Source organism: Ailuropoda melanoleuca, chromosome 6 (genome assembly GCF_002007445.2).
Source record: "Ailuropoda melanoleuca isolate Jingjing chromosome 6, ASM200744v2, whole genome shotgun sequence".
Taxonomy (NCBI): Eukaryota; Metazoa; Chordata; class Mammalia; order Carnivora; family Ursidae; genus Ailuropoda; species Ailuropoda melanoleuca.
Window position 1 is genome coordinate 38,076,182 of NC_048223.1, and position 27,922 is coordinate 38,104,103.

Here is a 27,922-nt window from a genome sequence, read left to right on the forward strand (position 1 = left end):
GGAGATTAGTATTGCAGAAAGTGAAGAGATGAGAATTTTAAGAAGGAATTGAGTGGTCAGGGAAGTTGGAAGTCCAGAAAGGACAAATGAGGTAAGAGTAGAAAGATACTATTGGGTTTGGTAGTTAGAGGTCATTAGTGGCTTGCCAGGAGCAATTTCAGTAAAATGATTTGGGCAGAAGCCAGAATGCATTCACATGGAGAGAGTGGGAAGCGAGGAGGAGGTGTAAGAAAAGTTGACTATGAAAAGAAGACAAGGCAGAATTGATCCAGGATGGGATTGTTTTTGTTTTTGAAAGATGAGAGGGAGTCTGAACCTGTATAATGAGAAGAGCAAGGCAATAGAGGAGAGAGTGAAGATGGAGAAGAGAGATCACATAGTTGAAGCAAGATCCCTGGGGAAGATGGATTTCATATCATCGCATGGAGTGTGTGTGTGTGAGAGAGAGAGAGAGGAGGGATATGCTTCTATATGTTTTATATTTATATTAAGTTATATGACTTATTCTCTTGCCTTTGAATCTTAGGGTGATGGATTAAAACTTTTTTTTTTGAGCCCAGTGTGGGATTTGAACTTACAACCCTGAGATGAGATCGAGTGGATGCTTAACTGACTGAGCCACCCAGGCACCCCTGAAACTATTTTTTTTAAATTAACACAACCTCTTTTTCTTTCAAATAATAGTCCTAAGTGAAATTTGACTCGTGAATTTTATTCCAAGGAAACAGTGAGCACTGTGCAGTGGATCGGATGGATCTTACCTTACTAGTAGACCCACCGGACAGATGGAAGATTTATAATAGGATTTTTTTTTTGAAGATTTTATTTATTATTTATTTGAGAGAGAGTGAGAGTATAAGTGGGGGGGAGCAGCGGAGGGAGAAGTAGACTCCCCGCTGAATGGGGTGTCTAATGCAGGGCTCCATCCTAGGACGCTGGGATCATGACCTGAGCCGAAGGCAGACACTCAACCGACTGAGCCACCCAAGTGCCCCAGCAGGATTGGTTTCAGTTGAGTTTCTTATTTGGAATGCCACTGGGAGCCACTGTGAGTTTATTTTAGCCTGTTCTCCTATGTTTATTTTACTTAAAGAGTAACAGAATCCAAATTTGTGTAAGGATGCTTTTGGGCATTGGACACCACAAGATACATTATGGCTAATCATATATTATTTTACCTTGCTTGTTCCTTGGTGTTTCAGGCAGAGTCATTCAGCAGTGTGTAGTGTGGAATAGCAAGGGTAGGAGGAGAGTGGGAATGGAGAAAGTGAAGTTAGAATTAGGAAATGAAGTATTCTAGCTGAAAGTGTTAAGAGCCTGCTTGGAAGAGGGGGAGTCTGTTGGAATGGAAATCAAAGGTGGTTGGAAATGGAAAATCAAGGGATATTGTAAAGAAATATTTGGTTAGGAAGTATGAGGCCCTGAGACCTTGGGTCCTGAATAAGTGTGACAAGATTTCCATTTCTGGAGATTGGAAAATAGGGAAGCAAAGCCTATTTCCTAGAAGATGAGGTCTTTACGGTCTATGTTTGATGTTTTAAAGAACTGTTTGGAATAGTGGCTATACCATTTTATCTTTCTAGTGTATAAGGGTTCTGATTTCTCCACATCTTTGCCAACATTAGTTATTTTCTGTTTAAATTTTTTTTTTTTTTAATTTTAGCCATCTTAATGGGTGTGAAGTATCTCACTGTGGTTTTGATTTGCCTTTCCCTAATGGCTAATATGTTGAGTATCTTTTTATGTGCTTATTGGCCATTTGTATATTTTCTTTACAGAAATGTATGTTCAAATCCTTTACACATTTTAAAATGGGATGATTCATATTTTTTATTGCATCTCACCCTCTTCTCTTTTTTCTTCTTTTTTTTTTCCTTTTTTCTCTTCTCTTTCCTTTTTTCTTTTCTCATGTTTTTGTTTAACTTCAGCTTCCTCAATGTGGCTTCTTCCCTCCCTCTAGTTATGCAGTTTGTTCTGTCAGTTCTCAGGTCCATTTTATGGGTATTCAGAATGATTTGATAGTTATCCAGTTGTGTTCTAGGGATGGGTAAGCATAGGGTCCATATGCTGCCGTCTTAGCTCACAAAGTCATTTTTTCTTCTTAAATTCCAGAAGAACATAATACAAAATCCTGATGGTAAAGGAAAAGTCTGTAATGTAGAAGTACTCAAACCATATGTGGTTAGTTCTCAGCTTTTCCTGGAAGTTCTTTCTGGAGAATTTTTAAAATGTTTTTATTTGAGAGAGAGAGCAAGCGTGAGCAGGGGAGGGGCAGAGGGAGAGGAAGAGAGAATCTTTAGCAGGCTCCAAGCTCAGTGTGGAGCTGGTTGCGGGTTTCAGTCTCACAACCCTGAGATCACGACCTTAGTCAAAATCAAGAGTCGGATGCTTAACCCACTGAGCCACCCAGGCGGCTCCCCCAAAGTTCTTTTTCTTGTAAGGTTATTTATTTGGGGGGGTAGAGAGTGCATGTGCATGGGTGCACATGCAAGTGGAGGGGAGGGGTAGAGGGACAGAATCTTCAAGCAGACTTACCCTGAGTGGGGAACCCGATGAGGGGGCTTGATCCCAGGACCCTGAGATCATGACCTGAGCTGAAACCAAGAGTCTGATGCCCACTGACTGAGCCACCCAGGCGCCCTTAGAAGTTCTTTCTTAGTGATCATTGTATGATTCCTAATTATTAGTTGAGTTATAAAGTGAACAGCCTACAAATTTAAAAGGTTTCTGAATTAATACAACCTAAGGCATTTTGTTCCAGGGGTGGTCAAGTCCCATGATTTTTGCTCTCGTTTTATTTTTCCATCTGCCCCAAGCATTTAGTGGGAAATGGATTTAATTCTATCCAAATATGTCTTTACTTTTTGTGTTATCATTTTCACTGTTCTAAGAAGAATACGTTTCTATACTTAGGTGATTGCATATTTCCTTTAATCAGTCTTAATGTGCCTAATATTTGAAAGCATAATGATGGGAAAAATTTTTAGAAACCTTGTCCATTGACCTACTTGATTTCACAGGTAACTTCTGAACCTGAATTTCCAGTTCCTAAATTTTCCTATTAAACTTTATTTTAGAAGTTAAAAGTTTGAGTCATATCGGCTTAAAGACTCTACAAGTGCTTAAATGAGTTAGGCTCCTGAATAACTCTGATTTCATGTTTTATGCTGACTTTAACTTTTTTTGTGTTAAAATACATAGCCTAATTTACCATTTTAATCATCTTAAAGTATACAATTCAGTGGGATTGAGTACATTTACATTGTTGTGCAGCGAGCACTATTCTCCATCCTCAAAACTTTGTCATAATCCTGTACTGAAACTGCATACCCATTAGATAAAAATTCCCCATTTCTCCCTTCCTACCAGCTCCTCGGAACCACTGTTCAACTTCCTGTGCCCATGCCATTTGATTATTCTAGGTACCTCAAATACGTAGAATCATATAATATTTGTACTTTCGCGTCTGCTTGTTTGACTTAACATAATGTCTTCAAGATTCAACTATGTTTTAGCATGTGTCAGAATTTCCTTCCTTCCTGGAATCATATTCCACTGTGTGGATATAACATATTTTGTTTATCTATTCATCCATTGATGGACATTGGGTTATTTCTACTTTTGGCCATTATGGGTAAGGCTGCTTTGAACATTGGCATACAGATATCTGTTTGAGTCTCTGCTTTCAGTTCTTTTGTGTATGTACCCAGAAGTGGAATTATCAGATCAAATGGTGATTCTATGTGTAACTTTTTTTTTTTTGCCAACTTTGTTTTAAACTTAATTTTTTGTGATCCTTTATTCTTATATCCCGTTTATTTTATATCTGTGACTGTGTAAAATGAATGTAGAAATCATGCAGTTGTATTCTGAGGGGAAAATGCTAGTGTTACTACCTAGAAGTATGCTTTATGTACCTATAATTTATCTATTTAAAAATACATTGGTACCAGAATAGAATACATGTTTTGTCTACTGGATTGGAATCATCTTTTGCTTTTTGCTACTCCTACTCTCAGTACTGCTTCAGGCATCTGGTAGCAATGTGTAGAAAAATACTAAGATAAAGTACTTTTAAATCCCCTTTACCTTTTTAAAGCTTGTTTAGTGGCCTTCTTCAGTACCATCTCCAAGGGAGGCATATCTGAGTTTGGATAAAGTTGGCTAAGGAACAAAGCGTAGGGTGTTTTGTGACTCTGAAGCCCATGTTCTGTTACACAGCGGCCAGGTTCCCTTTCCTTCTGTTGTGAAAGAAATCTTATCAGAGAGTAGATTTCAATTATCTGTAATTTAGGTTTGAAATCTTATCAGAGAGTAGATTTCAATTATCTGTAATTTAGGTTTGGTGAGAGAAAAATGGTGAGCCATTTTAGCATAGAATGTATAGAATTGGCCCTGGATCTTGGAAGGATGAAGTGGGCATTCTCGGTAAATTTCTAAAGAAGGCTACAAGTACAAAGCTAGTAACATGGAAATGACAGTCCCTATACATTGCCATGGCTTTGCTGAAATTAAAAAAAAAAAAAGTTTGAAAACTTTTCCCAGAAAAACGATACTTTGTAATTTAAAAATATATTTGCTATCTGCTCAACTTAGCCTTGAAGTATTTTTCTATAAAATACGAACTCTAGTAAGAAAGTGGTGTCTACCCGAAGTCAGGGGGTAAAGAAGGTAGGAATAGCTTTTTTAAAAGATAGAGGCCAATGAAAACTTCATGTGAGAAGATTAATTGCCCTGGTCATGTTATTGTTTAGAGCTTGAGATTGGCAGATACGCATTTAGAGTTTGTGCTACTAAGAGGCCATCTAGGCAGACTGGGGAAATGCGAAAATTAGGGTAGTTGAATAAGTGTTAACTCTTAAGCTGTCTCCTCTTCTTAGAAGCCTGCCAAGACCTTGCCAGGGAAAACAAATTGCTCTCTCCTGCATGCTTCTTCCCTTAGCGTTGTGTCTCCACTTCCCTCAACTAGATTGAGGACTTCTTTGGGGCAGAGATGTCATCATATCTTACACTGTATTTTCAGCACCAAACATAATTGCTTCCACACAGTAGACCTTTTTAAACATTGGCGGAGTCTCTTAATGTGAGACTTGGGCACAAATATAACACCACAGGAGAACAGCTATTGTAGTTATCACGGGGCCATCTGGATCAGAGTTAGGATGTGGCCAAGAGCAGAGGAAACCACTGCAAGATAGAAATCACTGAGGAGATTTTTAAGTTTCATGTGGTACATCAAGCTGTTTCCTTGTCTCAATTCCTCGATGCTTTGATCCTTGGCCTGAAATTCTTTTATTTAGCAGTCATCAGTTGAGACATGGAAGTTGTGGGGGTGACAGAAGTGTGTAATTTTATTTGTTTTGTATTTCTTAATATTTTATTAAAGAGTGCATATGCGAGTGGGCACAGGGAGGGGCAGAGGGAGAGGGAGAGAAAGAATCTTAAGCAGACTCTGTGCTGTACGTGGAGCCCAATGGAGGGAGGTGGCCTGCAGCTGTTCATGGGTGCAAGTCCTGGGAAATAAGGGGGAGATATGACTGGGAGGAACCTTATTTCTGTTTGTGTTTTTCTTCTCTCTTCTCTTGTCTTTGTGCTAGTCTGTGAAATTTTGCTTTAACCAGAAGTAATGGGGAGCCAGTGGAGGGTTTTACACCGCTTAATGATATGTCAGAAACGTGTTTTGAAAGGCAGATTGGAAATCCTGTAACACTGTAGACGGGAATTATAGGGCAGCTTCTGGAGGCACGTAGATGGACTTGAAGGCAGTTGCAGTTGTAGTGTTCAAGCAAGAGATGAAGAGTTCCTATTGTATGATTTCACTGATAATGAAATTTCCATAATGGGCAAATTCTTAGAGACAGAAAGTAGAATTAGTGGTTTCCAGGAGCTAAGAGGAGGGGGAACGAGAGGTGCCTCCTAATGGGCATGGGGTTTCTTTTTGGGGTGAGGAACATATCCTGGAATTAGATGGTAGTGGTAGTTGTGCAATCCTTGTGACTGTAGTACTGAAAACCACCGAATTGTCTAGTTGTAAGTGGTGAATTTGATGGTATGTGATTTGCATACCAGTTTAAAAGGAGAGAGATATGAAGAGTTCCTGAAACAGAAACAGCATAATGGCCGAATGGGGGTGAGAGAAACCCAGCAGTAGAGAATTGGCAGTACTTTGAGACTGGATATTGGCAATGTCCAAAATGAAATAGAGGCTGGTTCTGAAGTTTCTAATTTGTATGATTGAATCGATAGGGAAAGAAATTTTGGAAAACGAGTTTGCAGAGACATAATGAATTGTGCGAAATGTTTTGAATGTGGAATCAAGGCAAGCAGTTAAAAATAAAGGCCCGGATTTCAGGAGAGACTCTGGGCTAGAACAAAGAAGTGAGTGTACAGGAGCTGACTGAGGCAGTGACACAGCTCAGCTAGAGGGTATCTTGTCTGCCCACCTGCTATGGACGGTTATGTCCCATCTGCTCCTTAGCCTCGCAGCTGGTGTGCAGGTTGTTGTTTTTGTTGTTCGTAAATAAAGCTGCATCTTTATATTACATTTCAGGCAGAGGCAAGGCTGGCGGCAAAACGGGCCGCCCGGGCAGAAGCAAGAGATATACGCATGAGAGAACTGGAGCGACAACAAAAAGAGGTAATCTGGGGGGATGATCCTAATTTTGTGCTAGTCTCCAATAAATTAATACTTGGCTGGTTTCCTTCTGAGATAAATCTGGCTCCTGTTGAAACACTGGGAATAGTATAACCTGATGTGTATATTTTAACAAGCCATTCTATGTCAGCAAATTAAATACAATATTTGCTTTAAATAATAGCAGGAAACACATAAATAGCTCTTACTGTGTACATTGTAGCAAGTTGTTACGGTGTGATAAGTGCTTTACTTATATTAGCTAAAGTTAGCTTAGAGATGAAGTTATTTACTATACTGTCTTAGAGTTTAGGTTAATTATATTATGATATCTACATACTAAAACACTGAAGTCATTCAGCCTTACAGTTTATAAGCATATTTAATAATGGAGGAAGACATTCATGCAAAAAAATTAAAAAAAAAACCCAATTGTAAGACTGACTGGTAGGACTCCCATTGTGTGTTACAAAAACTAGTATTATATATAGGGACAAAAACTACTTAGAAAGAAATGATTACTATCAATACTTTGGTTTGTCAATGGTGGAATTGATTAGTTTTGTTTTTTTCTTAATGCTTTTCTATAGTACATACATTTCAGTACATTTTTATTGTCAGAAAAGCAAAAAATAAAAAAATAAAATAGGCTTATAGAAAGTGGGCAGCTTTAAAATGAAACAAATACTCTTTTTAACTCTTTCCTTCTGACATCAACCTGACTCTGAAAATTCACATAAAAAATATTTCTGATGCCATATTGGTATGAAGGGGAAAAAGCTTGCAGGATATTGTTAATAGTATCAAACACTTTATTTTGATGTTGGTGGTGGACTTCTGCTAATGTGTTAAAGAGAAGTGTATAGATCTTATTTACAGCTCAAAAACTAAACCAAAAACAGTTGATACCTATGTTGCTATTTTTGTTTTTGACCTCATATATAGTTTCAAATATTGAATGCAATTCTTGGCTTATAATGAAAATGTTGCAATGCATTGTCTTTTATACTCCTAAAATTATAGTAAAATTATAAGGAGATTGTTGCTAAGTTTAAGTTGCATTTCCTCTAAACTGCAGAGAGCCATATATCTCTTCATTGTTGGACATATTTAGCTTAGTGATTTTCTGTATTTTGAATGTATAACTTATGTTGAGCTAATGATCATTGCTCTTCAGGGCAAATGTGTAGGATTAATCTAAGACTTTTCAGATCATGCAGTATGTTGGAAACTTCAGTTGATGAAACTTTTGCATTTGTAGCACTCTCATTATTCCTTTGATCGGAAATGGGGACAGATTCAGAAGTGGCTGGTAGGCCGGGATTGCCTGCCTTGCATGTTGTGATCCATTGCTGAAATAATGCAATCTTGAAGTAGAATATTGACTAATAGTTTGCCAAGTAGGATTGTTTGGCATGTTTGAACCTAAAGGTCAGAGAGCGTCTCTTCTGTCTGTAGTGGACCAAATGTGTACTTGGAGTCCATCCATTTTCTCTTGTAGTCTACAGCCTCACGCTTGTGTCATGAGTGCTCTTGACCAAGAAAGATTGAGTAAATGGATGTGTTTTCTTTCCCTGAGTTTGTTCTTGTCTCCCTCAAATTTGTCCCCCTCTCCTTCACTCCCTCCTCTGCCCCTCCTTCCCTCTCCCCTCCTCCTTTCTCTCTTTTTTAAAAAAGCTAGGCAGAAATGTCCTCATTGAGAGATGACCCAAGTCATTCTTTAATTTTCTGTGAAAATTACTCTCATGTTTTCACTTCTCTCAGTTCCTTTTCAAATCTTCTACCACCACTCCCTGATTTTTAGCTATAAGACCAAATCATGAGCCGGTAAAATATTAGTTATGGGGAGTCATTCCTCACTTTGAACTTTCCCAGTATTGGTAATTCCCCAGCTGTCTCCTGTTGCAGAGGTTCTTCATCCATGTGAATAGGCTTGGGAGGTGGAGCAGGAAGCCTTAAAATCTCAGGCCGACTTTTGAATAAATGTGTATTTTTAAGTGAAATGCCCCACAGGTGTTATTAACATCATATTCTCAAGGGAGTCTGTGATCCCTAAAGGGTTAGGAACCACTGATTGCTGTTAAACAAGAAATTTTTATAAGCAAATTCCTTCTGTAGCAGCATTTTGAAGTACAACCGGAATTAAAATATTTAAGACTGTAAAAAAATATGACTGTATTGACCTACAGATTTAAAACTTTATCATACTTCTCATTGTGATATTTTAGAAAGGAGAGAAAGATGATGTTTGGTTACTTATAATTAAGTGATTCCTCACGAATGTGTTTGTTTCTTTGGAGTAGAATCTGTCCTTTCTTGTTACTAAAGCTAGCCTAATTGGTTTTATTTAAAGTGTCTTCTGCATGAAACCGGGTTATCTTACTGTTGATGCATTGAGAACATATTGTGTGAATAAAAGAAATCACTTTTGCTTGCAAATTTTCCATGGAAATATTAATTTTTAAAAATTATATATTATAGTTATAAAATTAAATTGCCTGAGAGTTTATTATCTAAGGGCACACCAAACCATTAAATAAGAAGAAAAGCTTATATTAAAAGTCTCATATTTGATTCTTATATTCCAAGGCTGTGAAGATAAAAACATATTTTTTATCTCTGAAATGTGTGCAGTTCAAGAAGTGGGTGTACTAGATTTTCATGGAAGGGGGAACATTTTGGGTTTAGAGGCTTAGAATGTAGATGATGACTAGCTCAAGTCCTGAGTGATAGCTCGGACTCACAGAGAACATGGATGGGGTTTAGTTTCAGGTGGGAATAATTATCACTTAACCCCTTCTGACACTTGCTTTTACTCTTTTCAAACTAATTTTTCCTTTCACTTCTCAGCTTATCTGTCTCTCTGGCTGCATTCTGTGAGCCTATAGTAGAAGTTGGCATGTTATAGTCACAATATAAGATATAAAGAATAATAAATTTATAATAAAATAATGCATATGCAAATAATAGGATTGTCAGTTATTAGAAGGAAAAATCTACCCATGTTAAAAATTGCTCCTGATTTTCACACTTTCTGGGTGTCGGATTAGGATGTTGGGATGTGAACAGGAAAAGCCAGGGCATGAGGCTCAGGAATGAAGCTAACAGTGAGCTCGCTCTGTATGCCAGCGCTGTGCTAGTGCTTTTTATACAGGTCTCCATTTCACACGATAAGAGAGGTACCCACCATCTCCCTTTTACAGATAAGGTGATGAAAGATTGGTGAAGTCAACGACTTGCTCAGTCATTGACAGAGCGAGAATTCAAAGTTCGGAGAGCTCGCCACGCCTGCTAGTGGGTTGGCAGGGGAAAGGACCAAGATGAAAGGGCCTGCGTCTTTGTCGGCCTCCAGATAGATAGTCCTAGTGAGGCCAGTGTTTCTGTTTTTAAACTGAGTGTCTCCATCAGCAGCATGTCGGTGACCTGGACGAGAATGTGTAATCTTTCTGAGGTTTCCTAATTTGAAACTAAGGGAATGGCTCCAGCCTTAACTTAAATATTTCTTGTTGACAGGGAACAGGGCCAGGTGTTTTCAGTGGGCTGTGATCTTCTTTCTTTCAGTAAAATCACTTCATCCCCACATCAAGTGAATTTTTAAAAGCAGACTACATTTCATTTCCATTGATTTAAAAGTATCAAAACAACTTTCCAGAAAGCCTTGAACAAATATACATCCATTTTTAAAAAAGATTTTTATTTATTCATTTGACAGAAAGAGAGAGAGAGAGGGAGTCGAGCACAAGTAGGCAGAGCAATAGGCAGCAGGGGAGGAAGTAGTAGCAGGCTCCCCGCTGAGCCGAGAGCCTGACTCGGGGCTCGATCCTAGGACCTTGGGATCATGACCTGAGCTGAAGGGAGATGCTTAACTGACTGAGCGACCCAGGCTCCCCTATACATCCATTTTTTAAGGCATTGTCCTGTTTTTTTTCTGCCGTGGATCCTTTATACTACTAATGACTTCCAGGACAGTGAAAATGGATTGTTTCCCAGACTGTGGAAGAGGATAGTCAGCCTTGTAGTTGGTACCTAGAAACATAGTTGCCAAAATTTTTTCTCTTGGCACCCGGTGCTGTTAATTCAGGAAAAGCCAATTGGCAATTTAAAATACTATTCTAGAATACCTGGGAAGTGAAGTTGCTTATTCTTTAGAGAAGGAGAAAGTGTAAAACCCAGGCTACCTGGTCATTTTCTTCATGCACTTATTATGTAATCAGTGTAGATTTAGCCAGTGTAGGATGGTCTCTTTATGCTTTGGTGGTCTAGTGAGTCAGAAGATTTGAATGCTAGTCCTAGCTTTGTGTCTTTGTGAATTCCTACTTAGTCTTTTTGTGCTGCAATTTTCTTTACTTTAAAATGAAGTGATCAGACTGTATAATCTCTAGGGACCTTTCTAGCTCTTAAAAATAATTCTGAGGTCTTTTCTTTTATACACGAGTTTCCTCCTCTTTCTGTCATATTTGTCACTGTGCAGAAGTATTCAAGATAGGGGGCAGTAATTCACAACTAAATGCCTGCCGTTTTATTTAAGAGTGGTGCTACATGGCAGCTACTTAGTAAAGTATGTGCTTAGTGGGGTTTTTTTGTATAATGAAAATTTGCTTTGAGCTCACCTTACTGTTTGTACAGTAGCCACCAGCCATATGTGGGTAATTACATTTAGATTTAAATAGATTAAAATTAATAATTTAGGTCCTCAGTTGCACTTCTAGCATTTCAGGTGGTCAGTAGCCACACTTGGCCATTGGCTACCGTATTAGACAGCACCAACAGAACATATCCACTTTGTCACAGAAAGTTCTGGTGGACAGTGCTGGTTTAAGGTGTAGTTTATAACTGGAATAAACTATATCCTCGCAGTTCACATTAACTGGCCAGTATGGGGTTTACATTTTATTCTGTAGTCTTCTAAAGTCTTTTTAGGCCATTTTTTCCCCAAATGGGACTAAAAAAAATAAGCTGTTTAAGGTATTTTTATTAAGAATTATTTTTATAAGTAGCGTAATGGAAAATAAATATGAATTCGTCTGTCTTTGCTGCATCTTTAATGGGCTGTAGTTTTTAGCGGTCAGTTTTAAAAAAACTGCTCTTGTGTGATAGGTGGAATGAAAAAAAAAGGGTAAAGGGAAGATTGAACATTAAACTGTGTATGTTGCCTTGGTACCCCAGATAAGACTGGGAAGGGATATGTAGAATTAGCCTGCCTGAATAGCACAAGGTTCTTTAAAGCTAACTAGCCTAGAACTGGTTACTACTTAATAAACTGTGCCTACTCTGCTGGGTTTATGCTCATGCTCCCAAAACTTTTGTAGTATATAACCTGATAGGGAAAAGGAAGAAATTTGCTTGGCTTCTTGCAGATTACAAGTGTCTGTTATATAACAAAAATATAAATCAGTGATGAACTCCTAAAGTTCATAACACTCTTTTGGGTATTGTATCATGGAATCATATTGACCCTTATAAACGGACTTCAGAATGGATTTGATCACAGGCATCAGTGTACGTAGCAGATGACAATCAGAAGTGTTTTTGAAGGATGCTGAAAGATGTGACCCAAATTAGGCATTAGGTTGTGGTGTTCTTGTTGAATTACTGTTTCTATAATTTGAAATGAATGATCAGATATAGTCACATCTGTTTGTTCCACCTGTGTAATGATCATGCTATAGTGCCACGTGGTGTTGAGGTATTGATTCATTTTGGAAAAGACAGCATTGATTAGCTATGAACCCAACTGGACAGTTGTGTGTAGATTCTTGGCGCAAATTACTTCAACACTTTGGACTTGAAATTCTGAAAGACCAGAAGTTCCTTACTGTTGCAGTTGATTAAACTGTAGGAACTGGTCATTTGATCTCACAGACAGGACTTAATGCTCCACTGCTAATAGCTGACTGTGGAAAAGTTTAGAATTGCATTTAATTTAGTCACCTGTTAGGCTGTGGTCATGGTTTTTGTTTTGTTTTGTTTTGTTTTTTGGTGTTTTTGTTTTTCTTTTCTTTGTTTTTTTTTTTTTACCATCTTCAAGAGACATAACTCTTGAAATAACTTTACCAACTCTAAAATACTTATGTAGTTTCTTCTAATTATAAGTAGTTTTTCATATCACGCGGGGGCTTTTTTATTTTGTTATTCTTTTCCATGTAGAGGGGTGCAAGAAAACAAAAAGAAATTCTTTTGTAGTGAGCACAAAATTATGACCCAAATTTTTTTAAGTCCTTAAACTATCTTTGTAATAAACATTTCTTCCTGCCTTGCATAAATGAACATTCACAATGATTAAAAAAAATAGGTAAAAATCTGTTTTTAATACTGAACTCAATTTCTGTTTGTTAAGTATACTTGCTTATTTTTATCTTGGCATATTGAGCTCTCTTGGTCATTTATAGATTACATTCTACAAGTGGTCAGACATACATACACAAGATTATTATTATTGCTACTTTTTTTCCACCTGAAGCATGTGGCGGCCCCAAACCCAGCTTTAGAAGCTGCGTTGTCCATACCTGCTTGCTCTAAGGAAGGTGCTGCTGTCTGCCTGCCATAAGGAAGGTGCTGCTGTGCCCCTAACCGATTGTTGTTTGTGCAGTTGTTCTGATAGACAACCCTCTGTTCAGTGATTAACTCTCCATGTACTTTCTCCTTTCCCAGGAAGATTCAGAAAGGGCCAGGTATTCCCACCGGTCCAGTCATCATCGACCTTATCTGGTTTGTAATAACCAATAAACTTGCCCCTAATACTTGCCCCTCATTAACTTAATGTATTCACCCACAGACTTATGCTGTGTTTGTTTTTGTTCTTATCAGGGAGTTGAGGATACATTGGCCATTCGAAGTCTTGGCAGTCACAGGGTTGGTATTTTAAGTTGTTTGCACCATGATAGCAAAGCTTATAGGTGTGAGCTTTCTGCGGCATTATTGCCTCAACGATCTGACAGTGTTCATATTCCTTTGCCTTTAAAAAAAAAAAAAAAAAGAAATTATTGGCAAAGTCCTTTCACTGGAAAGTGATCTTTCTCTTAAATTATTGCTATAATCAATATAAATCAATTCTAAAATCATAAATATTTTTAACTATTAACATGTATTACTATTTTTGTGTAAAAGGACCTTTGATTTTGGAAAATTATCGCAAAATAATAAGATTGATTTTTATGGAATGACATCTGTGTGGTTCAACTTTCAGATTTTCCTACTTTCATATTTTTTAAAATAATGGTTTATTAAATGGGTAATAGCTTTGGGGCTTGGTTGACGAATTATAGTTTTATTACATGGAAGAATTGAGCTACTGATTTGAAAAATTCTCTGCGTAGCGTATTTTCAGTAATTACCATACTTCAGCATTTTGATTAACATTTTGTAGTATGCCTCAGCTTTTTAGCATACATTGCTGTAAATCAAGGTAAATGAGAGTTCATTCATTAAAGTCTTGTATATTGTGCCAAGACACTGATCTCTTTTTAAAGAGTTGTGCTTTAAAGCTTAAAGCAATGCTTTTAATTTGTTCATTGACAATATTGATATGCGTATATCTAGATTTTTCAGCAGTAAAATGATCTTTTGTGTTGAGGTCTGTGTTGGTTAACTTTCCCTAAGTCTAGTTTTCTTCCTATCTTATGTAATATATAAAAAGTACTCTATAATAAACCAAGTGTGTTCTGGTATATGAGTTTCAGATGTGTTTGTACTCTTAGGTAGTCCTTTAGTTGTATTTCTTACTGGTGACTGTAATCTACTTTCTCTTTTTACAGTAAGTTAGTACACTTGTTTTGAGTCATAAATATTTTAGTTAATTGCAAGAGTTTAGATTTATAAGAATATTAACAAGCCTTCACAGCAACCTAATCAGCAATTTAAGAATGATTTTACAGAAGAAACATTTTTTAAGATAATAAACTCATCCTGCTTCTCCCTAGAGATTTTTTCTTTCTAAATACTTTGAAAATAATCATACAGGGAGTTAGTCAATAAAAGCTTAAAAGTTGAGTGTTGAGGGTTTGAAAATAATCTCTCCCCATTTAAAAAAAATTTATGGCTTTTTCCTTTGCTTTCCATTATAATGTTCATAGTGTGAAGTTTCACACAGTTACTATTAAGTTGGTTATTTATAATTTTCTATGTGGTCTCAGGGAAACTTGATTATGTATTAGTTATATTAGTTTAACCGAACAGTAAAACCATCCAAGTTTGACCTAATTTAGGTCAATTTTTAAATCATTTTTTAAAAAGATTTTATATATTTACTTGAGAGAGAGGGAGAGAGAGAGAGCGAGCAAGTGAGGGGGGGAGAGGAGCAGAGGGAGAGGGAGAACAGACTTCCTGCCGAGCAGGGAGCCCACCCCGGGGCTCAGTCCTGGGACTCCAGGATCATGACCTGAGCCAAAGGGAGATGCTTCACCGACTGAGCTGTCCAGGTACTCCTAATTTACGAGCCTTCAAAACAAATCTGCAGACAAGCACAAGAGAAATTAAACCTGCAATTAAACTAATAAGGAATTGGTTACCATGAGTGTTTATAAAGTAATAATGATGATTTTCTTCTTATGGGAATTATAGCATTAAATAAATTTAAGATAAAACTAGAACTCTCACAGCATTATATTTCACTGCGGTAAGTGTGAAAATTTGCTGCTATGGTAAAGAGTAAAGCTTCCAGTATTTTAAAAAATCTGAGCGTGAACATGAAGATTAATAAAAATTTTACACCCTAGAGGAGACTCTAGTACGTTATTGTGTATGAGTGTACATCCAGCACATTTTAATAGTTAGGTTTCCTGGAAATAAGTCTGAAAGCTCACTAATAACATTGTTTAAAAGGAATATAATTGAGGGGCCACCTGGGTGGCTCAGTTGGTTAAGTGGCTGCCTTTGGCTCAGGTCATGATCCCAGGGTCCTGGGATCGAGCCTCACATTGGGCTCCCTGCTCAGCTGGGAGTCTGCTTCTCCCTCTGCCTCTCCCTGCTCTCCCTCCCCCTGCTTGTTCTCTCTCAAATAAATAAAATCTTTCTTAAAAAAAGAAATATAATTGAGGTAAGTTTTTTTTTTTAAAGTAGATAATATTGGGAATTCTAAGTTTTTGTCAGATTATGTACTTTTTAAGATTTTATTTTTAAGTAATCCGTACACCCAGTGTGGGGTTCAGGCTCAGAAGAGTCACATGCTCTACCAACTGAGCCAGCTAGGAGCCCTCAGATTATTTACTTTAAGAAAAAATAACTACCATGGGAAGCCTGGGTGGCTCCAGTCAGTTAAGCGTCTGGCTTCGGCCTAGGTCATGATCCTGGAGTCTTGGGATCGAGTCCTGCATCGGGCTCCCTGCTTAGCATAGAGCCTACTTCTCCCTCTACCTGCCTCTCCCCCTGCTTGTGCTCCCTCTGTCTCTCTCTCTCTCTCTTTCTGACAAATAAATAAAATCTTTTATTTTTAATTTTTTTTTAAAGATTTTGTTTATTTATTCGACAGAGATAGAGACAGCCAGCGAGAGAGGGAACACAAGCAGGGGGAGTGGGAGAGGAAGAAACAGGCTCATAGCGGAGGAGCCTGATGTGGGGCTCAATCCCATAACGCCGGGATCACGCCCTGAGCCGAAGGCAGACGCTTAACTGTTGTGCCACCCGTGCCCCAATAAATAAAATCTTTAAATAAAAGTTAAAAAAAATAAAAAATAATTACCACATACATTAAGCTCAATATGTAGACAGCTTTTGTTCTCTTTTAAAAATAAATGTGATGGTCTAAAACACTGACCTAATCTTTATTGGGATTTGCTATATAATTTGGGAGTTTTGGTATTTCTTTGCCAGTTATCTTTTAAAACGTATGAGCTGTATATTAAAAAGGTCTAACACTTTTGGATCTTGTGTTTGATGTATGAACATAAGCAGTACCTGGATGTGAGGCAGATATATTTAAGGTTTTCTGCCATTTTCTTAGGACTTTGAACTTTCTTTTTATCCAGTTAACTTCAGTTAATACTTTCTTGAAAGACAACCTGCCAGAAGGCATTTGGACTGGAAATGGTGTCCATGCTATAGATATTCTATAAAAAATAAAAGGAGCAAAAATCGTTCAAGACTGTGAATGATAGGTTTGGGGGAAGGAGGATGAAATCCAAGCCCTGAGCTTAGAATTTAAACAGTCTGTTTCTTTAAAAAACAATCTGCGCGTAAAAAACATCTTACACATGCTTGGTCACTGCTTTTTATATTGAAATACGAGAAGACCTTAAGGTAGAGGTCCAAAATTAGAAAATTGAGGCCATCTTAAGCCAGAGCAGTAGGGATGGATACATTGCAATTTCTTATTGGTGCCGATTTTTACTGTTATATATATTAGTTCCTGTTTAATTATCAGTGCCTATAGTATAATTTTAATGAATTTAATTTTAATATGCTTGCAATTTGTGTTTTGTCATTTACTACTACACTGTTTAATTCCATGGAAGAACCCATCGAAGGACATAACTGGGACACACTGGAGCAGAGCTGGTACACCCAAAAGGAAAGACATCATGGTGTGTAGTTCAGAAAAATGTGTAGTGTTAATATTATGCACTTTGATACTCAGAGTTCTGCAGGCTTGAGTAATAGGTATATTCTAACGGAATTGACACTTGCTGAGCTTTGTTTCCACAACTTGTTTGCTCTATTTCTTTTAATTTTATTTCAAATGAAGACTTTCACGTAACTTTTTGTGAGAGTTAAATTCTTTTTGATAGACTGTCATAGAAGATTTGGAAATATTTTAGCTAGAGCCCTTAATATATATTCAGTTCTCCCTCCTTTGATGACTTATTTGTTTTTAAACAACATAAATACCAATTGACATGTACTAGGGGGATTCTTTTTGTTTACCCAGTTGTTCTAGTAGCAGTTGGACAGTCCAAGTTATGGATTTCTTACCAGATAGATTCAGCAGTTTTTTAAAAAACAGCTGATTCTGCATTATATTTTGGAAAGGGAAAATTGAAATTTCAATTCTCTTGTTAAATTCTATGCCTTTGTGCAATGCCATTGGTGCTACAGAGAGGATCAGAAAACATGAGACATGACTCTTTTCTTCAGTGAGCTTATCTGGTTGGGAAGGCAGAATAGTTTATATGCAAGAATGTGTGGCTTGAGTAATACATATTTTAGAGATGGTATTCTTTTTTTTAAAACAAAAAAGTTATTTTGTTAACGGAGAAGAGACCTAAGTGAAATTTCTATAGAAAAGGAACTTTACTTTCAGGGAAATATCACTCACAATACAGTGACATTTTACCATTGCACATAATTTACTAAATGCACACCTTTAGGCATTTTAGAAAATTTTAGTTAAACAAGATTTTTGTTACACATGTAATAACACTATCGTTTGCCTCTTCTGGGTAAGATTGCTTAAAAAGTGTAAGCTAGAATGCTTGAAAGACAAAATTAGGAAATCACAAATCTAAGTATTACGCTGTAATGCAGTTTCTTGGATTCGAACTGTGCTATTATGCCTATTGTCTTATTTTCTTAAAGACCTACATGAAATGTGGTTTTTCTGGTCTTATCATAAATTTTATGTGTTTTTCTTTGATTGATATTCAATGTCACACTTGTATTTATAGTGTGCATATTCTGCAGTTCGCTTGGACTAAGTTTCCAGTTTTGTTCAGTGTTTTTAATAGGGAAGCTCTTGAGAAAGGAAGGTTTTCAGCTGTATGTCCACAGGCGGATCGAAGGGAACTTCCACATTTTGATGCTGGAATTGTTTTGTTTTTGTTTTTTGCAATCCTGATTATGTTAGTTATGTGCTCTCGCTTCATTGTCCATGCCTTGCTTTTGCCGTGTTTCAAACAATGGGAAATAATGGTAACAGTCACAATAATAAAAAGTAAAACATCTTTTTAATTTCAAAATGCTTAATTCTGCATGTAAAGGCTCCCTGTGGATGTTTTGTGCTACACTATACCGAGGTTGAATCATCTCACCGGTATTGACTAGGAATTCTGTGTTTGAAAGGGAACATGCAGCTTTACGTGTACATGAAGTTTAGCAATCACTTATACTATGGAAGTGTGGTTGTGAGGAAGAAGATTCTTTAATTCAAATGTAACAGCCTTTGTGTATAATAATTTTTGACTTTTAAGATAGTGCTGGATTTTTAAAAATTGTTTTTATTTAATTTCCAGTTTGGATTTTTAATAACTTTGCAAATGTTGCATTTTTCCTCTTTATATTTCTAATTTTGGGAACACAATCAACTTTCAACTTTTTCTGAAATCCAGTATGATGCTATCAAGGATAGATCGTCAAGACTTTCATCATTAGTATGTAGTGCATGACTTTGTGTTAAATGTAGTTTTACTTTATAAATGCCTGATCATGCTAATCACAGATTATGACTAACTTTCACAGATTTGTTATTACGTTTTGGGGAAAGAGTATGGCCAACAATGCAAAAACTGTTGTTTTGTGATTGTGGCATAATTTAACATTTGAATAATTTTTTCTTTTAGAATTTCAGGATCAGATAAAAATGATTTGCTTCCTTATTCAGGACTAAGATTGGTAGTAGTATTTTTTCTTTTTTTTAATATTTTATTTTATTTATTTGACAGAGATAGAGACAGCCAACGGGAGAGGGAACACAGCAGGGGAGAGGGAGAGGAAGAAGCAGGCTCCCAGCCGAGGAGCCCGATGTGGGACTCGATCCCGCAATGCTGGGATCACGCCCTGAGCCGAAGGCAGATGCCTAACAACTGCACTACCCAGGCGCCCCTAGTAGTAGTATTTTTTCTTAAAGTGATAAGCACCTCAAATGACACATATGCATTGCCTGGAAGTCGTGTTTCTGGCAGTGTTTGATACCCATTGAACTACAGGCCCTGCTGTGTTTCTTTTTATGTGTCACAAGCCAGCAGGTGTGCAGTTGCTAAACAGGAAACAGCCAGCAGTGACAGGTGATACCTGAAACATCAGTTATGTCTGCTCATTTTTGCTTGATTGGCTGGTTTTTTAGGTATATCATTTTAGCTAAAGAAGTTTAGTTACAGCGTGTTTTCCTTGGGTTAATATTATGTCCGTAGATTGCCTGAGTTTCTAGACAGTGTAGTCATCTCTTAAAATGTTCAGGGTAATGTATAAAAGGGAGGATATGCATATTCACAAAAAAAATGAGTGGATGGATTCAGAATCTAGCTGTGCATATGTCAGGTGATTGCCTAGAGCAGACTGCTAAGAAGTGGGATATTTCTATCTGCACCTCCTCATTTCAGGTGAGCAGCGCATAGCTAGGTTGGGTTTCTTGCCTGCCTAATGACCTATATAGTAGTATTTCTGTCCTTTATGCCGTCGTATACACTTGGCTTTGCACTCCTGGGAGAAGTTATGTATTGAGACGGTGCTGTCTTCAGAGGACCTGTGTGCAAGGTCATTGTCTGGTAATGCTGTTGCTACAAGGGGCAGTTCATATCGTCTTGGCTATTTTCCTCCTGAGCATCATGTGTGTGGGACCACTAACTTGGGTCAGGAGTATTTTCTTGGGCAAAGCAATGCCATGTTCTTTCTCTCTCAATTTTGTTTTGATTGATCCCAAAAGATTGCCTTTTGGCCTTTTGCTATAAGAAAGACCTAGAAGGAGGTAGACCCTCTTGTCACCCATACCTTTATTAAGAAGGTAGAAAGGACTCAAATAAGATGTGGGGTGAACATCCTTACAAATGCCCTGCCTGGCTCTGAGTCCTAATTACATCTTTTTTAGCTGGCTGTATGTGAGACGGATGGCACGGGGAAGTGAGGAGGAATGCAGATACGTAGAGGTACTCTGTATCTTAGCTAGTCAGCCAGGTGCCATGAGTCATTTACTAACAGCTGGGAAATAGATCCCATGGGGACTACTCTGTTGTATCTCATGTGCATCTTTCTGTGTATAATTTTAAGACGAAGTTTATTAAGTTATTTTTTAAACTTCACTATGTGATCGTGAAAGTTAACTTCAAATGTTTACTTCCAGAATCATTCTTACAGTCACTCTTATGGAATGAAGAAGAGGTCTTCTGGTTCTCATAAAGACCCACTGGTTAGTTGTGTTCTGTCTCATGTCCCACTGTCTTGTGCTGCTGTAAAATTCACTGATTACTTTTAGGGAACTTAAGAATTATGACTGCTTTGGTGTGTGCCTTTGGCATTATTGAAATTTGATAACATACTGAAACATGATTTATCAGAATCTTATTTAGAAGTAATTTTGTTTTCACTTACAGGATTTAATAGCAAGTCAATACAAGAAGTTCATTAATCATCTATTTTCAGTTATGAACTGTCCTTTGGAATATACTTCAAGAATCAGTTTAGCGAGGTTTTTGTTTTCTTTTTTTTTGTTTTTTTTAAAGATTTTTTGTTTACTTATTTTTGAGAGAGAGAGAGAGCATGAGCAGGGGGAGGGGCAGAGGGAGAAGCAGACTCCCTGTCAAGCAGTGAGCCCAATGCTGACTGATCCCAGGACCCTAGGATCATGACCTGAGCTGAAGGCAGACACTTAACTGACTGAGCCACCCAGGCACCCAGGTTTAGTGAGATTTGTATCCTTATTTTAGAAATTTGATTTAGTTGTGGTATTATAGGCAGTGCCAAACTCACAAATAGGTTTCATTCTGAGAGTTTTTTAGTTTGTAGGTTAAATTTTGGGAAGGTGGAATGAATTTTCTGGTAGAAACAATGAAGTATGTGTTAGCAGAGTTCCCATGTTGTCTTGCAGAAACTCTTTAACCTAGAATGTCATTAAACTATAGAACTAATACTGCTCCATTCCAGCCACCTTGCTAAACATTTCTGTGGGAGAAAAAATGTGCCCAGAGTGCCCATTTGGAGTATTAGGAACACTTCTTCCTGTTAGGCTGCCACAGTACTGGCAGGAGAATCAGTCCCAAACTCCCTGTTACCTGGATTCTGTGGAAGGGGCTCTGATCTTTGGTGGGGTGAGAGAGGATCAGTAGGCTTTGGCAGGTAGGAGGGAATATAATGGAGAGGACATTAGTGAGAAGCCCTGGAGGGTGAAGCTTTGGGAGCTCTGGGGAGAGGTTAGTTCTGGTGCCTTGTTGAGGGTGTGGTGTGGGGAGGCAAGGCTGGGCGTGGCAGGGCTCAGTGGGAGTAGGGATTCTCTCCCCCCCCCCCCCCCCCCCCCCCCCGCCCCATTGCAGTGTCCGCAGTGCAGGAGGAGTCTTTCAGTCAGGGCTTGCTTACATTTCCTTAATTCTGAGTGTAAAAGATGGCTGGATAAGTTAGGGAGTTACATAGATGATGTTCTCTTCGCCAGGTAACCACCATCTGTATAATGACTTGTTCTGTGCAGCATATTGAAAATGAACCTGCCATAGATGTTTTAGGCCAAACCTGTTTAGTACACACTGGCACTGTGTTTTTGGTAACTTAATTGGATCAGTTCATTTTGACAAATAATGGGAGGGACTACGAGAAGTTTGAAGAAAAAGACTTTACTATTTTCTGTGGCATTGCCAAGTGGATTATAAAAGTGGTAATAGTTGTTTTGGATTTTTCAAGGATGTTACTAAGTATGACATGAGAATAAATAATTTATTATTTCTATTCCATTTTGACTGAGGGTGTATGCTCATGTTTTTAAAGTGGAAAAGTAATGACTTGGTTTGAATACAGTTAACCTTTAATATTAGTCTTTTTTTGGAGACTTGAGATAATTATTATTTTGACTTTTACGTAATGCGATACAATGCTTTAAAGTCATTGTTTTGGAGGAGAGGGGTGTTTGTCAGTATCAGAGTTTGTCTTTGTGTATTGTCAACAACGTTTAACCTAAGAAAAATGTGTTTAATTTTACTTTTTGCAGAGTGGCCTCTACTTTGACCAGAGAAATTATAGCAGTCTTAGACATAGCAAACCCACCTCTGTCTACACTCGGGTTTGTCTCAAGCTTGTTGGCTTTGTGTGTTTTATCCAACTTTAATGTACTTCTAACCCCTAGTTTTGCATTTTGACTAGTTAGAACTAATCTGTGAGTGGCTGTGTGTACACTAGTTTGTGGTAACTGAATTCGTAGAGTCTCTGTATCTTTACATGATGTGAACTATTGAACCACCACATTTGTAAATGAGTACCATTTTCCCCAGTTTTTTAAAATGAAAAGTATTTAACACACAAAAATGTTCAAAAAATTGTATATTAACCACCCACGTGCCTACTACTGAGATTCTACAATTAATATTTTACTACATTTCCTTTATCATATTAATGTCTGTCTGTCTATCATCCATTGATCCTTCGTTTGGGGGGGGATGTATTTCAGAATAAGTTGTAGGCATCACTATACATCATGGTGGATGGCCTTTTAATAAAAGCTTACATGAAAAATTTAAACTAAATGGGATGAGAAAAATATAATTATTTGTTTAATGTTAGAATCCTTGTTTTTTCAAGACATTTGGCACATTATACATTTAAAACAGAAATATGTGGCACATAGTACATATAAAATAATTCAGTTGTCAAAACCTGCACACAACTTGGATATTCTTATTTGCCTCGTCTGATGGGCTTGGAAAAAAGAGCTGAAAATTATTTTCAAATAACATCAGAAAAAGAAAGATTTAATTCCATTTTAAAAAATGCAGTGCGTTGTTAGTACCTTGGATTCATTGTGACCAGTAGGTTTTTTCTGATTAAACTAAGACAGTTAGTCCATGGCTTGTTTTGAAATACAGGGTTTCTAATCTATTTGGAAAAGAGTTTTTGTAGTGGTAACTTGGAGCTCATTTACCTGGTTCCTCAGGAATCAGGCTAAGCTCATAAGGAGTCTGCCGTGAGATCTCAGAAAGTGTCTCAGGACCTGCTGGTGATCCGGGTGTGGCTGCTGTCCTCCACACTCACTGCGCTATGGCCCTCTTTTCTTGAGTGTTCTCTTAGGTTGCCACCCCATCTCCTACCATTACTATTGAAAGCCCAGTAGGACTTAAACACATTTATAGAAAACTATTCCAGGTGTTTCTCTTATCCCTTAAAATGCATATTCAAAAAGATTTCTAATGGCTAAGTTTTTCTCACCTTATGTGTTACTTAACTACCTTAAGCACTCAGGAATTGCTAGTGAATTATGGAATGGAGAATAAACATGGCTTCTGCTCTCATGATGGAGAAACCAAGTCTCCTTTTGTTTTGCTGAATTACCTTGTTCTGTTTTGTTTTTGTTTCTTAACAGTCTTCTTCCCTGTGTAGTGACCCTCTGGCGACATCAAAGAGTACCAGGGTTAGTACTTTCTGAGAACTGTGTTGCCTTCAGAGCTACCAGTTGCTTTTCTTTGGGTTAAATCATGCGCTTTTTTCATAGGCCTCCTCTACTGCAAATTCTGGTCTGCTGAGAAGTACCAGTCTGGTTTGTATTTTTCTCTTCCAACGTGTGCACTTCTGGTGGAGCCACTGTCATGGTGCTGACCCTGGCTTGACAGCTTTCCTCCAGAATAGTCAAAGACACATGGCTTTAATGCTATGTACACTGCAGAATGTGCTGCCAGTGCTTAAAATGTAAAACTTTATGGTAGTAAGGAACAAAACAGCCCTACTGCTGGCTGTTGGTAGGCCCTTGCTTACAGTTGTTTTCCTGTAGAGAAGACAAACTTGCATGGGCTCCACTACATTTGTATACTTTTGTGAGATGGTTGCCCATGCACAGATGTCATATTTTTCTTTGGAACAGCTGTGGCCTTGGCCATGTTAATACTAGGCTCTAATAAAGCAAGCTGACTTGGAAGCAAAAACCATATCTCTGCGTAACGTGCGCCATAGCTCTCTGTAATGTGTGAGTTGTGAGCTGGTTGCTTTCAGGCTGTTGCTTTGTTGTGCTGTGGCCTGTTCTAGTAGACTGGCAACTTGAGGCTTTGTAGTTTCATTTTATTGTGCCAATGGGCAAAATGCTTTGTGTCCCTCACTTTTCTGCTCAGTTCCCTCTTTTGAGAGAATAAATTCATAAATGTTCCTTCTCTTAGTTTCATAACATGGTGATGAAAAGAAATACCGTAATGGTGCTTTTTAAATGAAGTGTGAGTTTGAAGTTTTGGGACTGATGTAGGACTTTACGCATATCAGTGAGTGTTCTCATCTGACACACCATTCTACAACACTTTTTGGAACTAAGTACTGTGAAGAAGTTGTGACATTTTCAAAACAACTTTGGTGCCTGAATAAATCGATGAGTGGTATTTCCTCTGTTCTTTAGGTATCATTGTATGATGGTGGATTATATAATCCTTATGGGTCTCGAACTGTAAGTCCAACAAGGGGGAGGTGGTGAGGAGGTGGGCACAGTTTACTTGCAAAGAAAAAGTCATTTAATCTGACCTGCAGTTGCTCTATAAGCTATGACCCATGAGCTAGCCAGTTGTGACTCTGACCCAAGTTGTGAGGAACTGCCTGCCGGAAATCATGGCTCACAGTTGAAGGGAATATAGGTGGAGAAACCTCTTTTCCTACTCTTTAGTCCCTGAGGAAGAGGATGGGAGCAGTGCTTCTCAGGGCATGCCCTTCCCCTCCTCACCCTCTAGCTGAGGGCTGCTGGATCTGGAGGGTTGGGAGGGAGGTGGAGTTCCAGACCTAGGAGTAACAGTCACCTTCACCCCGGGAGCCAGTGACCACTTAGGTCCAGGGTCACAAATGTATTCCCCCAGCAGGAAAAGGAGCTGGCCATTATTGTAAAACCTTTCTTCTTGGCAACTTTATAGCCATCTGAATACAGTTATTACTCATCAAGAACAAGTTCGACCCGAAGCAGTCCTGTGGTGAGCTGTCTGGTTTCTTTGCATGCTTTGTAGATACTTTGGGTTGTTCCCTTAACCTGTACTCACAATTCAGAATGTTAAAGGTGTGTGTTTCACTTTCTTGTGCATGGTTTATCATTTTGCTTCAGTACACAAACTCAGGTATACTAATTTGTCCTAATTGGTGGTCTGCATGAATGTGACTTAGCACATAATTTCTGAAATGAGTCTGGAGCCAGTGCCATTAGAAGTTCTAAAAAAATTTGTATTGTCGTTTATGTGAACTTCTTATCTTTTCAGTGGTGATATTTCACTAAACGGGTTGATTATCTTGTTTCTCCTTTCCATCTCTGCTGCCTGCATTGAGCCATATCACTTGCTTGCCAGCATTTCAATCAATGGAGTGAAAGAAGAAGTAATAAAACAAGTCAGCTTTTAAAAGTTGTTTACATAAAAGACAAAGCTGGGACAAGTCCAATCACCTAATCTTTCTGGAATATTAAAACATTTTTTTAAGTTATAAAAGTAGTATGAGCTTAACGAAAGTGCAGAGTAAAAGTCCCCTGACCCTTTGTCCCCTTTTCTGTTGAATGTGTTTTGGAGATAGTTTTATGTCAGCACATTCTTTTTAATGGCAATGCATTATCCCACTAGTGAATGGGTTGTACATTTCTTTTTGAGGATTTCTTGGATATATTAATTTTTATGGTAGGCATTGTTTTTGTTTTTTGTTTTTAAATTGAGGTACAGTTGACACACAAGGTTACATTAGTTTCAGGTGTACAACATGATTTGACAAGTTTATACATTATGCCGTGCTTGCCACAAGTATAGCTCCCATCTGTCACCATACAATGTGATTACAATACCATCGACTATATTCTCTATGCTGTAGCTTTTATCCTGGCCACTTAATCATTACATAGCTGGAAGCTTGTATTTTCCACTCCCTATCAGTGGACATTTAGATTGCTAGATTTTTGCTACAGCAAACACTTGCTTAATGGACTTTCATGTACAAGTATATTTTTGTGTACTTATGAGTAGATCTCATATAAGGTAAATTGTTAGTCATACAGCAAACACTTGCATAATGGACTTTCATATACAAGTATATTTTAATGTACTTATGAGTAGATTTCATGTAAGGTAAATTGCTACTCATTAAATGATGGGGGCCAAAGAGTATATATATTTAAAATACATATACTGCCATATTGCCCACCAAAAAGACTATGCTAATTTACATTTCCAGTGGCAAATGATGACTTCAGGAGCTACTTTGTTCTTCTTCTTTTTTTAATGTTTTTTTATTACATTATGTTAGTCACCATACAGTACATCCCTGGTTTCTGATGCAAGGTTCGATGATTCAATTAGTTGTGTATAGCACCCAGTGCACCCTGCAATATGCAATATGTGCCCTCCTTACTACCCATCACCAGTCTATCCCATTCCTCCCCCCCCAAAGCCCTCAGTTTGTTTCTCAGAGTCCATAGTCTCCCATGCTTCACTCCCCCTTCTGATGACCCCCCTTTCTTTATCCCTTTCTTCCCCTACCATTCTTCCTAGTTCTTATGTTCCATGGATGAGAAAAATCATATGATAATTGTCTTTCTCTGCTTGACTTATTTCACTTAGCATTATCTCCTCCAGTGCCGTCCATGTTGCAGCAAATGTTGAGAACTTGTTCTTTCTGATAGCTGAGTAATATTCCATTGTATATATGGACCACAGCTTCTTAATCCAGTCATCTGTTGAAGGGCATCTCGGTTCCTTCCACGATTTAGCTATTGTGGATAATGCTGCTATGAACATTGGGGTGCATACGGCCCTTCTCTTCACTACGTCTGTATCTTTGGGGTAAATACCCAGTATTGCAATGGCTGGGTCATAGGGTAGATCAATTTTTAACTCTGTTTTCCAGAGTGACTGAACCAACCTGCATTCCCACCAACAATGTAGGAGGGATCCACATCCTCTCCAGCAATTGCTGTTTCCTGCCTTGTTGATTTTGCCATTCTAACTGGCGTAAGGTGGTATCTTAGTGTGGTTTTGATTTGAATTTCCCTGATGGCTAATGATTTTGAACATTTTTTCATGTGTCTGTTAGCCATTTGTATGTCTTCATTGGAAAAGTGTCTGTTCATATCTTCTGCCCATTTTATGATTTGTTTATTTGTTTCTCGTGTATTGAGTTTGAGAAGTTCTTTGTAGATCTTGGATACCAGTCCTTTATCTGTGGTGTCCTTTGCAAATATATTCTCCCATTCCGTGGGCTGTCTCTTAGTTTTTTTGACTGTTTCCTTGGCTGTGCAGAAGCTCTTTATCCTGATAAAGTCCCATNTATCTTGATGAAGTCCCACATGTTCATTTTATCTTTTGTTTCTCTTGCCTTTGGAGATATGTCATGAAAAAGGTTGCTTTGGCTGATGTCGTAGAGGTTGTTTTCTATGTTGTCCTCCAGGATTTTGATGGATTCCTGTCTCACATCGAGGTCTTTCATCCTTTTGGAGTTTATCTTTGTGTATGGTGT

General features: G+C 37.9%; 1 protein-coding gene across 8 annotated transcripts in view; it reads left to right on the forward strand.

The window, feature by feature from the left end:
* LRRFIP2 (LRR binding FLII interacting protein 2) overlaps positions 1-27,922 on the forward strand; it is a 109,432-nt gene that overhangs the window by 31,473 nt on the left and 50,037 nt on the right. For 2 of the 8 annotated variants that reach the window (XM_034662247.1, XM_034662249.1), the window contains exons 3-14: positions 6,551-6,637; positions 7,896-7,946; positions 13,286-13,342; positions 13,442-13,486; positions 17,083-17,151; positions 18,892-18,933; positions 20,619-20,684; positions 22,470-22,541; positions 23,835-23,882; positions 23,964-24,008; positions 24,849-24,896; positions 25,351-25,407. In XM_034662247.1, coding sequence (XP_034518138.1) covers positions 6,551-6,637; positions 7,896-7,946; positions 13,286-13,342; positions 13,442-13,486; positions 17,083-17,151; positions 18,892-18,933; positions 20,619-20,684; positions 22,470-22,541; positions 23,835-23,882; positions 23,964-24,008; positions 24,849-24,896; positions 25,351-25,407 — 687 coding nt within the window. The remainder of the gene's footprint in view (positions 1-6,550; positions 6,638-7,895; positions 7,947-13,285; positions 13,343-13,441; positions 13,487-17,082; positions 17,152-18,891; positions 18,934-20,618; positions 20,685-22,469; positions 22,542-23,834; positions 23,883-23,963; positions 24,009-24,848; positions 24,897-25,350; positions 25,408-27,922) is intronic. The other 6 variants (XM_034662250.1, XM_034662251.1, XM_034662252.1 and 3 more) reach the window with 4 other exon arrangements.